Source organism: Trachurus trachurus (genome assembly GCF_905171665.1).
Source record: "Trachurus trachurus genome assembly, chromosome: 1".
Taxonomy (NCBI): domain Eukaryota; kingdom Metazoa; phylum Chordata; class Actinopteri; order Carangiformes; family Carangidae; genus Trachurus; species Trachurus trachurus.
Window position 1 is genome coordinate 8,121,093 of NC_139891.1, and position 16,256 is coordinate 8,137,348.

At 43.0% G+C, this 16,256-nt stretch overlaps 1 protein-coding gene across 1 annotated transcript in view; it reads left to right on the top strand.

Moving 5' to 3' along the window:
• Window positions 1–14,846, top strand: part of grk4 (G protein-coupled receptor kinase 4) — a 49,194-nt gene extending 34,348 nt beyond the window's left edge. Inside the window, exons 8-16 of the mRNA XM_083978652.1 lie at window positions 129–269; window positions 4,434–4,624; window positions 6,077–6,114; window positions 6,861–6,950; window positions 7,179–7,387; window positions 9,699–9,836; window positions 10,614–10,751; window positions 11,003–11,134; window positions 12,620–14,846. Of these exons, the coding sequence (XP_083834778.1) occupies window positions 129–269; window positions 4,434–4,624; window positions 6,077–6,114; window positions 6,861–6,950; window positions 7,179–7,387; window positions 9,699–9,836; window positions 10,614–10,751; window positions 11,003–11,134; window positions 12,620–12,676 (1,134 nt within the window). The 3' untranslated portion in view covers window positions 12,677–14,846. The remainder of the gene's footprint in view (window positions 1–128; window positions 270–4,433; window positions 4,625–6,076; window positions 6,115–6,860; window positions 6,951–7,178; window positions 7,388–9,698; window positions 9,837–10,613; window positions 10,752–11,002; window positions 11,135–12,619) is intronic.
• The last annotated feature ends 1,410 nt before the right edge of the window (window positions 14,847–16,256 follow it).

The window sequence follows — 16,256 nt, forward strand, 5'->3', positions numbered from 1 at the left end:
GTCTCCACTCCGCTGATGCTGGGTGGAGTGATCCGCTGTGTGACATATTAACTTCCATTAGTTAGACTTTTAAAGGGTGCTTTCGTGTGTAAGTGTGTGATAATGTTTCCCCATTGCTTGTTTTCCAGGTTTGTGCCTGCCAAGTACGTGCCACCGGTAAGATGTACGCCTGTAAAAAGCTGGAAAAGAAACGAGTGAAGAAAAGAAAAGGTGAAGCAATGGCACTAAACGAAAAACGCATTTTAGAAAAAGTTAACAGTAGTTTTGTAGTAAGTACTACTTTTTTCTTATTCAACTTTTCATCAGAATTGTACTTGTTTTCTGTGTCTGTGTTTGTGTGTGTGACTGTTTGTGCATATTCGAGTGTGTTGTTTGTTACCGCTCCAGGATCCTGCAAGTGAAATTGAAAACGGTGTGTTTGCAAAAGCTGCTGATTTGCTCTTAAAGACAATTGCTTTGACAGATGTCGTGTTGGTTTAATGACGTCCACACCAGGTGCAGAAGCCTGTTAGTCTCAGGAGGAAAGAGGCACAATGGGATAAAAGGGTGGAGGTCACATTCTTGTAATTACTGCAACAAGCCAAAGCTTATCTTTTATTTTCTCCCAAAAAGTGCTTCTTTGCAAACATGCCAAATTGAATTTTATTTGGAGCATACTGTCAGCTGTGAATCATCTGTGAATGCAGTGTTGAATCTGGTTGAAATGTGTTTTGCTACCCTGCCATTACTGATACTGAGGTGTCTGAAACTCGCATATACAGACTGATAGTCTCCATGTTTGTGTCCGTTTTAAAGGTGCCATATATAAAATTACATATCAAGATTTGAAATGTATTTATGTAGACATACTTATTTTTTAGACCTAACCTTGTCAGTATATGTTGATATTCTAGAAACAACTTTCACAGAATGGGAGGACTGGCCAGTTTAAATGATTTAGAAATTAGATAAGACAAAACATCTACACATACTGTATAGACCTGCTTGTGTAGGGCTGAGTAAATTCTACCTGTTTGTGTGTGTGTTTGGGGGTGGGTGGGTTCTCTCTGGCTACTCCCAGCCCCTTCTATAGTCTATTTACTGTACATATGCATTAAAACTAATCAGTGGATGTTGTTGTAATGATCTGGCAAAGTTTGATAACATCAACAGTCAATTGCCTTTAATGGATAGGATAGTGGAGAGATACAGGAAAGTGTGTGTGTGTGTGTGTGTGTGTGTGTGTGTGTGTGTGTGTGTGTGTGTGTGTGTGTGTGTGTGTGTGTGTGTGTTGGGGGGGGGGGGCAATCACTGCATTGGGCATTGCCGACATGGGACGTGCTCTTAACTACTCAACCAGCGAGCACCCCCATAAACTTGTATTGTTATATATTACAGAGCATGTATATGCTATGTGATAGGCTACTACTGTATATCCCTGGCATAACTGGCAACATCACTCTTTACATGTGTCATATATAGTATAACATTTCTCATAATAGAGTCACACACAACCACATCTGTCAAATCTTCACGTCACAGTTGAGCAATTTGAGGAACTGTTCCATTCGAAAGACAATTCTCAGAAACACCAAAAGCATTGCAAACTACATAACTGGAAGAAAAGTCATTAGCATTGATGATTGATGATTTTTTTTTTTGGAAAGCACAAATTGCAGGTAGAGGTCTGGAAGCACGGCTGTGTGTCTGGTTTCCTCCATGTTAATGCTCCTTTTTTTAAAAAATTATTAAAGTTTCAGGCTGATAATATTTCTTCCTAGAGCAGGTAAATGCAGAAGAAGGTAGTACAGTGTCCTGCTCTGAGCATGTGTGCCAGCCAAAAAAAAAAAAATATTGCCCTGCCACTGTACCGCCAGTGCCTCAGGCTCTTAATGGTGGCATTGCTCTTGGCTGATTTTCCTATGGGGAATTTCTATAAATTGAGCCATAGTAGTGAGTAAGCGGTGGTTTTTGGCCGGTGCTGTAACGACGAGCTCGAACATTTTTTTTTTTTTTTTAGGGAGTCACCTAGCTTTTCATTTCTTCCATGCTGCACCAAAAACACTGAAGGGCTGGAATTCACAGCTGACAGCCCATTAACATGTAAGATGATACAGTACAGGAACAGTTCATGACCTCAGAGGGAGATATCAGTGATGATCATCAGTCATCTATTAAATACACAGCCTTGTTGACAAAAATATAGCAGGAGCTGCCATTTATGTCACATTTTACAGTCTGAACCACCTTCACCTCTTTGACCCTTCGCCGAAGAGTCTTTGTGATGTATCTCTTTTTCCCCCTTCTCTTCTCCTCTCATCACTTCTTCTCTGTTAAAATGGAAATGTTTGAATTTTCATCCCCCTTAACTTACGCGTGCGAACCTCAGGACTCGAGGGCAGTTGGAAAACTAGTGATGTGAGCTTCTCTTTCCATTTCGTCCAACTTGTATGCATAAAAACATCTCAGGTGCTCGGGCAGGAAAAGAAAACTTTGTGTTGGCTCGCTGTCGCCGCTCTCTTAAAAAATGATTGTTCCAGAGACAAGAAAATTACAGCACGTCTTGGTATTAACATTCTTGGAACATGTTGGCTGGAGGGACGCTTTCTGATGTGTGGGTCTGTGTGCGGCGTGTACTCTTGAGTATTTGTACACACTGTAGCCTAGCGCACGGTGTGGGTGTGACTATTAAAACTGGACAGAACAGTGATATTGATCTGCAGTACAGTAACCTGGACTGTAGCAGAGCCCCCGAGCCTCTGCATGCTCTCCATTTGAAGCTAATGTGTGCTGTGTTTGTCTTGCGCTGTATGTCGGATTACTCAGTTTCTGATGCAGAGTGAGCTACGCTGTGAGTCCTTGTTATGAGTGAGTAATGGAAGAAACATGTGTATGGGCATGCACACACACACACACACACACACACACACACACACACACACACACACACACACACACACACACACACACACACACACACACAGAGGCTGTAGTGGGCTTGTTGCAGAACCTCAGACTTGCAGCTCATGTCACCTGGGATTGGCCCGTGTGTGTGTGTGTGTGTTCGTTCTCTATGCTGCAGGCAGAACTGATGACTCTTCATGTGCCTCTCTACCTACGAGAGCAGCTCTGTTGCTTAGCAACACTGACCAAACAGCAGTAGCGAGGAGAAGAGTCAAGTGCTCTCTCAAACCCCTCATTTCTCTCTCTTTCTCTCTCTTTCTATTCTTCTACCTTTTTTGATCGGTGCATACCATTAGTCAAGATATACTGTTAGCCTCCTGTTTGGTTTTAACCAATAAGCTGTCTTTATATTCAGTGTGTGGGTGTGTACCGTATACATGTGTGTGTGTGTGTGTGTGTGTGAGACACTAGGGGCATCCTGCTCTGCCGGCTCCAGCAGGTGAGGTAGAGCAGCCGCTGATGCAGAAATGGCTTTAAAAAAAAAAAAAAAAAACTGGTGACATTATGACGACACTGTTAAAAAATGGAAACACTACTATATATTACGATGTTATCATTCAAACACTCTGCCAAAAATAAGCAACTGTCTGATTATATAATAACACAGACTGTTTTAAAATCAGATATCTGATCAATCATGTGAACAGGACCGGGGTTCATAACTCTCTGCTCCATTATCGAGAAGATTGAACTGTGGTCGGGGCATCGCAGATGTTATGATGTCATGATGTCCTGATTCACCTCCTTTGAGAGTCGAAGCATTTTCCAGTTTACTCGTACTCATGTTTTGTACCTTTTCTAAAGAAAAGACTCATTCAATCTTCAGAGGGCTGTGTGACGTGATTAGACTTGGTTTAGGGTTCAGGTTCAAGTCAGGATAGGGCCGGGGTTAGGTATGTGTCTGTGATGGTTAGAGTCAGAGCTGTAAATGAGTACACACACACAGAGACACAGACACACACACACACACACGCCTCTGTGTTACTCACTCGGTCCAAAAGAACTTTTCCCATCTCCTCCTGTGGTCCCTCTCTGTCTGCATACTCTGTAACAGATGGGATTCCTCCTGATGGCGGCAACATCCTGCTTGTACACAGCAACACATGTACACACACTGTATACCCTGCATGTCACTGACCCATGGGTGGAGGGGGGGGGGGGGGGGGGCTGGTGGGAATGAAGGGAGAAAAGAAAGATGGATGGTGGGATTAGCAGGGACGGACATGAGGCACCAGAGTGAGGAGTAAATAGGAAGTTTCTGTATCTGTGATGTTATGTCTTGTTACTTTTTGTTTGTGCTCTTGAAATGAAATGAAACAATCGTCCTCCTAGCCACCCCGTCTCTTACCACCATTCTTCCCTCTTCCTCCTCCTCCTCCTCCTCCCCTGCTTCCTCTCTTTACTCCCTCCTCTACAACAACTTCTTTCTTCTCCACTGCTTCCTGGCACTCCCTTGTTACCGCTTCCCCCAAATGTTCCTCCCTCTCCAGGTTAGTCTAGCATATGCCTATGAGACCAAGGATGCGCTGTGCCTGGTGTTGACCATAATGAATGGCGGTGACTTAAAGTTTCATATCTACAACATGGGCAACTCGGGCTTCGATGAGCAAAGGGCCATCTTCTACGCTGCTGAGATCTGCTGTGGCCTTGAGGACCTGCACCGTGAGAGGATAGTCTACAGGTTAGACCACATGGGCGTCTGATGCAATTTATTTTTTCCACTATGGTCTTTCTGTTAAGAAGATTAGAAAATGTTGTTGGTGGGCTTTGTTTACTGTCTAAAAACAGCGCTGATCACGGGGGCTTTAGGAAAATTTCCAAGGGTATTTTGAGAATCTTTGTCTCTGAGGACTACTGTTGTGAGATTTAAGGTCCCAGACCCTCATCATGAGGGCTAGTTTTTGTACAGGAGAATCTAAATATCTGCTATTTAAAGGGGAACTCCACCAGTTTCACACACTTCCGAGCAGTGGTGGCTGGGGGGCGCTAGGGTGCCGCCCCACCACTAACCCAGTACCTTCAATATGACTTTAAAAAATAAAATAAAAATACTTTTAAAAGTAAATGTTTTTGGATGAGCGAAATAGAATAGAATAGAATAGAAATGTAGATTAAACATGTTCAACGTTGTCGAAAGTTCCGCCTCGGGGTGCAGAAATCTTTGCCTATAGACTCTGTTATAATTTGTACATGCACAGAAGCTCCTCTTCAATAAAAGATGGTATCCAGAGCAGGGTGTAAGGAAGTGTAGGATCTGAGGTTTTACCTGGCCCGTAATAAGGACTAAAAGTTAGGATATCTCCATTGGAAGTATAGTAGTGAATGCGTGGAATAACCCTTTAAACCACACAAAGCCCACCAATGCCAAACAAACCCTAAACTGACTGTATGACCAGATCTCTCAGAGAGTGTTTGCAGTCGTGCAAATACAAAGTCCTGGATGATGAAGTGTCAGTGGATTAATGGTACCGATTCCACTGAGGTGTAATGCACCTGTCAGGTTCAGTGGAGCCTCAAAGTAATGCTAACATAAACACTGATGTTCTCAGAAGACACCTGCCCCCATATACACATGGCCCACGAGGTCATATAAACACAGTGTTCCTTGATCTCTGCACGTGTTGCAGGAAACCTCACAGTCTTAGTTAGGAGCCTCAGATATTGTAATACAGTCACCAACATCTGTTCGGCATCTTGCACTTTTCAAAAAGTTAGATAAAACTAGGCTCGTTTGAAAAAAGGCCGCGATGAATGACGACAACATCACGAACCAACAATCCTCAGTGTGAAGGTTCTGCTGCAACACAACTGGAAAAAAAGAGAAAGAAATATAGCCTGTTACCTTAGTACAATACAACACATTATAATAAATACAACAAATGCGTGCAGATAAGCCCTCTATTAATCCCCACAGAAGACTGCAGAAGCTCAAGAGCAGAGAGCACACGGGCAATAAAAGACAATGAAATGTCAACAACATGACAAGTTAATAAAGAATACAAATATTTATTCAGTATTTTATTGTTGTATGCTTCTTCTCAAATATAAGTTCTATTTTTAACCGAGCGCAGGATCAGAGGTATGGCTCCCTAATGTCTTCTGTTTTTTTTGTGTGTGTGTTTTCTTTTGGCAGGGATTTGAAACCTGAAAACATCCTCCTGGACGACCGTGGTACGTCCCGATTCATATCTGTTATTGTTCAGCACCAGAGTCGGCCAGGTTGTGGGCACCCCTCTTAGCTGGAGAATATTATGTGTTTCGCACTGTTCATTTGTTGTAACTCGTAGCTCACAATGTCCAAAACAAAAGGAACAGTTTCCTCCCTCCTCTGAATCATACAGCCGTCATCTATTCTCTCTAACATGAACTTATCTGGAAACAGGGGAATTTCCCCACTATATCTCATACACCTCTTCCTGTCTTTATTAATAACTTCTATCATTGGCAAATCATTTTAGTGTGACATTGACTTTTGTTTCGTAATTTTGAATGTCAAGAAAATTAAAGGGATAGTTCAACATTTTGTCAAAATCGCCTATTGCCATGATCCCTATAGTCACAGGGGTAGGTGGTGAATGTGCAGGTCACAACTTGTCCACGTGAGTGTTTTGGAGTTGTTGGATTGTGTATTTGATGAGTTTGATGAGGGACAGGGGACCTGTACCATTCACCTCCATTGTGTTCGCTGAGCAGCTCACGTCTCTGCCCCGCGGATCTCAAGACAACATGCACAGATAATTAAAGGGAATGAACCAACTCCTATGACTATAGGGATTATGGCAATGGGTGAATTTGCCAAAATGTTGAACTATCCCTTTAAATGTCCTCCTCTGTACAGTAGATGAAGTGTACATTATTTTTAAAATATGTACATTCATTACCACCTCAGCTGGATAATTATTGTGGTTCTTGTTTAGGACACATCCGAATTTCAGACCTCGGTCTTGCTGTTCAAATCCCTGAAGGAGAGACGATACGAGGGAGAGTGGGAACTGTTGGATACATGGGTAAGAAAATAAAACCCTGCTAAAATGAGATCAAGCAAGCTCCAACTCTTAATTACAAGCACAGTTTTCACTCAACACTCCTCCTTAACACTCCACTGATACTGCCTTTGTCAGTCAAAAATGTCGTCATTCCCCTCAGTCCACCTCCACCATTCCTCTGCTTATCTCGCTTTCTCTTAGTCTTAAATTTGCTATTGACGCTCTTTATTTTCTTCCCCGTTACCTCAGCACCGGAGGTGATCCAGAACGAGAGCTACACCTTCAGTCCGGACTGGTGGGGGCTGGGCTGCCTGATCTTCGAGATGATCCAGGGCCAGTCGCCCTTCCGCAAGCGCAAGGAGCGCGTCAAGCGGGAGGAGGTGGACAGACGAGTGCGCGAGGACCAGGAGGAGTACTCCGATAAGTTCTCCGAGGAGGCAAAGGACATCTGCAGACAGGTCAGAGCAAAAAGATGGAGCCAGGGATGATGGTGGGATTAAGATATGGGTAGGGGAAGAAAAGGACAAAGGGAGGAGAGCATGTTCAAACGTTCTGTGGGACGAGTGTCAAATGAGGGCACGGAGATTGTAGGAGTTAGGGAGAAAAAAAAAGATCCAGCTGTGAATGTGTGGAACTCCATGTCCATGTCTCCAGGCACAGGGACATCAGAAACAGACCTTCAACACAAACATCTTTAGAGTGTTTTGAAACAGGCTCTCAAATCTGTGATTTTTTGGAATTAGTAACGTTATTCTGTACAAGAGCTGTTTTCAAGTCTGTGGTTGTTATCGGGTCATTGAAGACCTGAATACTTCAGGACTCATTCGTCCGGTTTTTTTTCTACACCCACTTAATCCTGGTCAGGGTTGTGAGTAGTGCGTGGACAGGGTGGGGCAGTCCAAAACAATCATTCTATACATTTTTCTCTATCATCACAATGCCAAGTTTTGTCTTTGGCTCTGCAGTGTTGCAGGAAAAACTAGGGAATCTATCTACCAGGGAAGCTGTTTTTATTTTTAAATAGGCTACTAATTTGTATGAAGGGTTTTTTGGCCTGAGGGCAGTGGGACAAGATATTTTGCCCACTCAGCTGACACACAACAGTGTCCACCATGTGTAGTTCCGCCATGGTCACTGGCTAGTTGCTAATTTTGCTTTTTGGTCCCGAGTAGTTGATGTTAATACCGCAAACAAAGTTTTGGTGAACCTGTATTTTCTGTAAAACCAAAATAATGTCCCAAAAAGAGGTTAAAATTCTCTGATGGGACCTATTTCAATTCGTATGTTTATTACAGCTCAGCCCCTCTGCTCTCCACAGTGTCACCGCTCTGTGCTCCAAGAGGGAGCCACTGAGCTGCTCAGCCTCTGAGCCGGGAGGGGATAGGACGTTTATTTGTGTGACGTGGTGGAACATTCTGACCCAAGGTTCAGCAGATTCAAAGGCTCCCCATGGGGACGAGGAGTGGAAGAAGAGAGAGGGGGGTGGGGGGGGTGTTGCAAGGAGAAGAAACAGGATTTTTGCAAGAAATGAGAGAAAGATAATACGGGAGAAGAGAGAATGTTTAGGGGGGGGGGGGGGTCTGTCATGCTACAGGGATGGCTATAACCACAGCCCAAAATAGACAAGTTATCCAAGTTGTTGAGCAGAAAGCGAGAGTGAGAGTCTGCTTTGACTGTGGTGTATGGAGTAGGGCGAGAGTTGTGCTGGGACAAGAGAAGCAGAGGTCTGTGAGGTGTCTGCTGGGCTGCAGGTGGTGTCGTGGTAACGCTCTCATAGAGACGCTCTAATTCCACCCGTGATGGTGTTGCATTACCTCTGAGTGTATGGATGTGAATTAGATTACGAGGGGTCAGATACATAAAGCAAAGAGGATTAAATGCAGACTCTGGATGTGTTATGTATACACTGACCTGAAGAGATTAGAACTGTCAGGATTTATCCAACATCACCAGAACATCCCATTCTCTGTGTGTGTGTGATTTATTGATGGAGAAATGGGCTTAAAGGGATAGTTTTAACATTTTGGCAAATTGGCCCATTGCCATAATCCCTATAGTTTAAGGAGTAGGTTCCTTACCTTCAATTGTCGGTGCAAGCTATTTTTAGAACAGCAGAGCAGAGCCGTGAGCTGCTCAGAGCTACGCTACGGAGGCTAATGGGATTTCTTGGTTTCCCTCATCAAACTCATCAAATACACAATCCAACTCCAAAACGCTCTGGTGGACAAGTTGTGACCTGCACATTCACCACGCTTTGAGATAATAACGGAACGTTATGAGACGGAGTTGTTTGAGGTAAATTCATGCAAAACCGCTGATGCGCATTCCCGTCAGGGACAGTTTTTCAGCAAGCAGTCTCTGTATTTGCCTCGAAAACAACTCCATCTCGTAACGTTCCGTTATTATCTCATAGCGTGGTGAATGTGCAGATCACAATTTGTCCACAAGAGTGTTTTGGAGTTGTTGGATTGTGTAGATGAGTTTGATGAGGGAAACCAAGAAATCCCATTAGCCTCCGTAGTGTAGCTCTGAACAGCTCATGGTTCTGCTCCGCCGTTCTAAAAATAGCTTGCACCGACAGGTAACAAACCTACTCCTAAAACTATAGGGATTATGGCAATGGGCCAATTTGCCAAAATGTTGAACTATGTGTCTTATGTTCTTAATTGTAAGAAATGGAATGGATCTGCTAGATCCCTTTGGGCCGACACACACATCTTCACTGTGTTTAACTCTCCTCTCCCTCCTCTTCCTCCTGCTGCGCATCAGCTCCTGGCCAAGGACCCCAAGGAGCGCCTCGGTTGTCTGGGACGCGGGGCCATAGAGGTCAAGCAGCACCCCATCTTCAGAAGCATCAACTTCAAACGGCTGGAGGCCAACATGCTGGACCCTCCGTTCAGCCCCGATGTAAGAACATAACGCTGCACACACGTAAAAAAACCCAAAAAACTCACAACGCACACACACATCTCAGCCTGGGACCTCGGCACGCTGCAAATCAGCATACAGGAAATACCATTGTCACAAGTAAACAAACACTTCCAGTATGAGCCTGGTTATCATGGAAGCCAAAGGCGGGGGTCGGGGCAGTGAGAAGCAGGCGTGTGATTTCTGTTTTGTCTTGGGAAATCCTGATAAAACAGACCAGTTGCTCTTAAAGGAATTCAAGCCTCCAGTGGAGCTTTTTAACGACGAGCAGTATGTCGCTGGCCGTACGAGGGAACTCGCATGTGTATGTGTGAGACCATGGAGCGTCGTACATGTGCACTAATTTACCTGAATCACTGTGAGCTTTGACATTGTTCCGCAACTCGCGGCCCTTTGCTATGAACGGCCGAGGCGTTCATAGAGAGAATCATTTTCAGTGTCATAAATAGACCGACTGGTGGAGTGTGACTGTGTGACTGACCCACCGGGTTAAATCAATACTTGAAAGTAGATAGTGTTATCTGTGTTTCTATTCTGGGTTATTGAGGTCAGTAGGGCCCCGCTGAGCTCAACACAGCAACAACTCTGGCATGTAAAGATTTCCATGTTAGTCAAACATCTTGATTTTAGATTCATATTTATCATTCAAGTAGTCCAGGTCCAGTGTTTCTCCTTCTCATCAGTAGAACAGAAACATCTCACAGCCGTTCTGACTCTTGCTGTCTCTTCTGTCCCTCCGTCTGGTCCTCCCCTCAGCCGCGGGCCGTGTACTGTAAAGACGTCCTGGACATCGAGCAGTTCTCCACCGTCAAAGGCGTGAACCTTGACCCCACGGATGACGACTTCTACCACAAGTTTGTCACAGGCAGTGTCTCCATCCCGTGGCAGAACGAGGTACTGCGCTCTGAGCCCCGCTGAGATGATGTCATTGTTCAGTCCCACAGCACACAGGAATACCTGCATCATAAGAGCAATGTGGAAGGATGAATTGATGCTAATGGTTATTTATGAGAATATGCAGTCGCCTATGAATGTGTCAAGCTTTTTGAATATAAATCTTCCAGGGTTTACATTATATATTTGTGTATGACTGGGTTGAAAAGTGAAACTCATGAGGTTTAATAACTTCTCCTGCTTCCCTGCAGATGATAGAGATGGAGTGCTTTAAAGAAATCAATGTCTACGAGACAGACGGGACGCTGTGCTCTGACCTGGACGTGAACCGGCCTAACCCTCCACCAAAGAGAGGCTTCTTCTACCGCCTGTTCAGAAGAGAGGCAAGTGCTAGTGCTCCAGCCACTGTTCGAGGGGGTGGGGGCTAAGGTACTTCCTGTCTTCTTTCTTTCCTCCCTTTTTTTTTCTTCCAGGCCTTGTCCAAACTCAACATATGAAAAGGTTACTACTAAACTCCTATCGAAGTTAAATGATTTACAGTGCCTTACAAAAGTATTCATACCTCTTGTATTCTCCACATTTGGTCACATTACAACCACAAACTTAATGTATTTTATTGGGATTTTATGTGACAGACCAACACAAAGTAGCGCATGATTGTGAAGTGGAAGGAAAATGATACATGGTGTCAAGATTTTTTACAAATCAGAGACCAAAATTGAACTTTTTGGCCTCCATGCAAAACGCTATGTGTACACTGCACATGAACCTGACCGCACCATCCTCAACTTGAAACATGGTGGTGGCAGCATCATGCTGTGGGGGAAGCTTTTCTTCAAGGTTGATGTGAAGATGGATGGAGATAAATACAGGACAATCCTGGAGGATTAGAGGCAGAAAAAGACTTGAGACTGGGACGGAGGTTCTCCTTCCAGCAGGACAGCTACCCTAAACACACAGCCACAGCTACAATGGACTGGTTTACACCAAAGCATATCCATGTGTTAGAACAGCCCAGTCAAAGTCCAAACCCAAAGCCTGTTGAGAATCTGTGGCAGGACTTGAAAACTGCTGTTCACAGACGCTCTTCTGCAAAGAAGAATGAGCAAAGATTGCAAAGTTGGTAGAGACAAACCCCAAAAGACTTGCAGCTGTAATTGCAGTGAAGGGTGCATGGTTCAACAAAGTGTTGACTCGGGGGGCTGAATACTTATGCATTACACACTTTTCAGAATTTAATTTGTAAAAAATCTTAAAGACCATGTATAATTTTCCTTCAACTTCACAATTATGCACTACTTTGTGTTGGTCTATCACATAGAATCCCAATAAAATACATTTAAGTTTATGGTTGTAACGTGAGAAAATGTTGAAAAGTTCAAGAGGTATGGATAATTTTGCAAGGCACTGTATGTTGGTTAGAATAAGGCCTCCCTCGTTTCATTCTCTCCTCTGAAATTTTGTTGTTTAATCCCTTTGCATACTCGACACAAAATGTTGCTGCCAAAATCCAGATGAGCTGTGAGGCTTCAAGCATCAGTGAGTGCTTTACAGATGTGCTATGCCTCTCAGGTGGTGTAACGGTACATGCACCCTGAGAGGTATCATCAGGTCTCTCACAAATAAACTACACATAACTTCCAGTATGGCCGCTTGTTTTACCTCACTGTTGCACTTGTTTGGGAGGTGCAGCTGCCAGTTTAACTTTGTGTTGGGTACTGAACCGACGTCCTTGCTTCCGCTGCTGCTGCTGCTGCTGCTGCTGCTCCCCGGCTTCGTGTCTGTGTGCGGGACAAAGGGGTGAGACATTAGAGTGGTGGAAGTCTCTTATCTCATTGATTTTTATCCTCACTTTTGGTTCCTCCCAGGTCTGTTTTAAGAGCGGTTACAGTGACGACGAGACCGAAGAGCCCTCGCGACTTTAAACCACTCCCTCCACCCCACAGCCCCCGCCATCCTCCCCTTCGCCGCTGAACTTCACCACAAACTCCAACCGAGCGGAAATCTTAGGAACTCAGTGAATGTTGACCTGTATTTATGAGCTGTATTAAAAGTGTATTATAATTAAAGAAAAAAGTATGAGTTTAAAGATTTTGTACATTTGTACTTGAATTTATGTCTAGATGTATATTTTCACTAAAGGTTGTATTGTACAATAAGCCATAAAAGTACCACTTGAATGCATACATTACATTTTTATTTCCTTTATACCTTTTGGAATGAGTATGGATAATGTGTATTGGGGGAGTTCTTTTTTTTTTTTTTTTTTAAGAAGCACAGTACCAGTAGTCTTTTTATTTTTCTCAATGTAGCATAAGGCATTTTTGTTTTTATATGTGCTGTATGTTTGTCATTGATTTGGCCAATGTGACGTGTTGTTAGCACATCAGATCCACCCAGTTCTGAACTAACCTGTCCCCATGGAGGCTCAGGTAGATCTGAATGACAGCCGTAGATCCTGATGAATCCAGTCTGACATTGCTGTGTTGATGCCATGCTGCTTAAACCTTCCAATGTTTCCTAGCTCTCCACCTGCCTCTTTTTATTTTAAGTCGGGAAAGTCAGAGTTGTTGATAATCCATGTCCCTCCCTCGGTCCACGTCCAGGCAGGTAGCAGTGGAGTAGATGGCGTGTGTAGTAAACTTGTCTTGTAGGTGCCTGTGTCTGTTCGATTCTAGCAGAGATGGCATGGATTTATCTCTGAGGACCATTGTAGTCGGTGTGTGCACCATTATGTATCCTTAAAAATACAAAGGAAATATTATGTAGGCCGTTTTTTAGGGACGCAAATCTTGATAAATATCATTCCTGGACCTCTGGAAATATCTTTCAAGAGCTTCAAAAGCCTCAGAACATTACTTTTAGATGCCAGATCTGTGTTCCCTTTGGGAGCACAGCTGTTCAATAAATGTCTGTTACATTATTCACTCAGGCAGAAGACTTTTTTTGTGATTTATCTTTCCTCATTCACGTTTTCTGCTTTTATTGTTCTACCTTGCTTTGCCCTATAATGAACCTGTTTGATGTGCAGAGCAGAATTCCTCCATGTTGAAATTTCTTAGTAATTTGCAACCCCCCCCCCCCCCCCCCCCCCCTCCTTTTTTTTTTTTTTTTTTTTTTTTTTAGTACAGCAGAAAGCCCACAACTGGTTGACTGGAGAGTGACTTGGAACATAGAGACTGATTGTTGTTGTTGTTGTTGTTGATGTTGATGATGAGCATGAGGATGACGATGACACAGTATCAGAGATCTGACCTGCCGCTCACAATGGCTTCATCTAGATAACAAATTGCTGTTGCATCAAACTAACTTGTATTGATTTGGCTGTCAGCAGCTATTAGCCTCTGCACTGAGTCAAGACACAGCCTGCTTCGGCCTCTGTGCCTGTTGATCATAGATAGCACGATGCCTGTCGGCCACTTACCCTGCTAGTAGACCTCCGGTTAGATCAGGCTTCAGCTGTGCTTGTGATGAAGATAAAAAAAAATGTGTTAGTGTAATAGCATCCACCTTTTTAACTATTCCATTGAAATCCTGTATGATGTTGTTCTCTCACAGATATGACGTGTGTGTGTGTGTGTGTGTAGACTGGGAGGAACAATGTTTCAGCTCGGCCTGAAGAGGCGCCATTGTCTGTGTACAGGAACACTTGACCACTCGCAGAACCACAGATGCATCAATGTTTTATCATAGAACGTGTTTCCTTTTCCAGTTAACCAACCGTGAACAAATACATTTAATGTATATTTCCCCAAACATGTTGTAAACAGGATTCATTGTGTTCACTATCTTGTTTGTTCTCATCGGCATTTCAGAGGCGTTTGAAGCCATGTTGCTTTTGAATTTTGCTTTTGAGGCAGTTGCTGTTTACTCCCCACCACCACCTGTTTTAATGCTGTGAATATCCAATCTGGACGTGTTGGCTTTGTGCGTGTATATTACACTGTATGCTAAAGCAGCTTTTGTTCAGTCTAATGCATTGAAGTAAATTAGCTATGCCCTAGTGCAGTAAGAATTGACTTTGCTTCAAGGATTTTTTCCCTCAAAAAAAAAAAGAAAAAAAAAAAGCGATGTCTGTATTTTATCAATACAATAGTTCCAAATTGTGTAGGGGCTTGATTGTCACTTTATTGTATTGTAATATACAAGACCGGATACAGTTAAAATGGTACGCATGTAGTTCCCCATCAGATTTTTCTAAAGTTTTATCCCCTGTTGCACACTCCATCATCAGAATCAGGAATTGAGCGTGTGCATCTAGCAGTCGCTGGCTTATGTTTTTTCCGAGTGTCTTTGTTCTTGTTTTTTTTTTGTTTGTTTTGTTTGTTTTTGTTGCTCTCAGGCACATTTTGAAGCTGATTTCTCTTGCCAATGTAGATTTTAGCCTTTTAGCTCTTTAGCCTCAAAAACCTTGTAAATGATGTATTTCTAACATGTAACTAAGCTCGAACCACACATTCATTCACTCACACAGGGAGACGAAACCGTTTGCTACCCATGCCTCTGTCATTGTTCGGAGTAACTTTACTCTCGTACCATCCATATAGCAGTGAAGATGTTTTATTCAGTTCCATTGCACTATGGTGTGATTTGACAATGATTATATAGGAAGTGTCTTTAACTTTTTTGCCAATGATACCAAAAGCAACATTTAAGTGAATCAAATTTGTTTTGTTAGACGAAGAATTTACTGAAGAAAGACTGACGGCCTTTTATTATGTGTGCCAATTTACCATGTTAATTTCTGACATCCCATCTTTTTTCAACATATATTTCCTTCCATCCGTCCTGAGACAAATTCCTTCACATAAAGGAAATTTAAACAGCTCAACAGTTTTGAATGTCCGCACTAAGTGCATTTTAATGCCTGTTTAAAAAATACATATGTTTTATTACTCAAGCATGTATTGGTTTGTAATACTTCAGGTTCCTTATATATGTAAATGATGACCTTCTAGTGCCAACATATCTCACTGGTATCTGAGGACAACTTTATAAATGGCTATAGGTGACCAGCTGAGTTGGCCCGGTTTGAATACATAACAAGCATTCCTTCTCTTCTGCCTTCCTCCAAGGCGATGATGGTGAGTCAGCTACCTACCCCACCAGACCCCCACCGAAAAAAAAAAAAAATTGGATGAGGCTCACCAGCAACGTTTAAAAGTGATGTCACTTAAGTCTAGTTTGGGGATTACCGTGACACAAGTCTGGAGGGGCCTCCAGTGTTTCACACTCTTCTGTCCATATATGGCAGTTAAGTGATATTCACAAGGAAGGAGGAATGGCAAATGCATTATTTGGTATTCAATATGGGCCTGGGACTTCTTGATTTTTCTTTCTTTCTTTTGTTTCCCCTTTTTCTTTCTTTTTTTGTATCTGTACAGTCATGTCGCTCAACCACTGCAGTCATTGTCAATTCTTGTACAAGTTGTATCACTGGTTGTTGTACCATATCTGACATTTGTAATTATGAAATAATACACTGCCATTTGTATAAAACTTGTG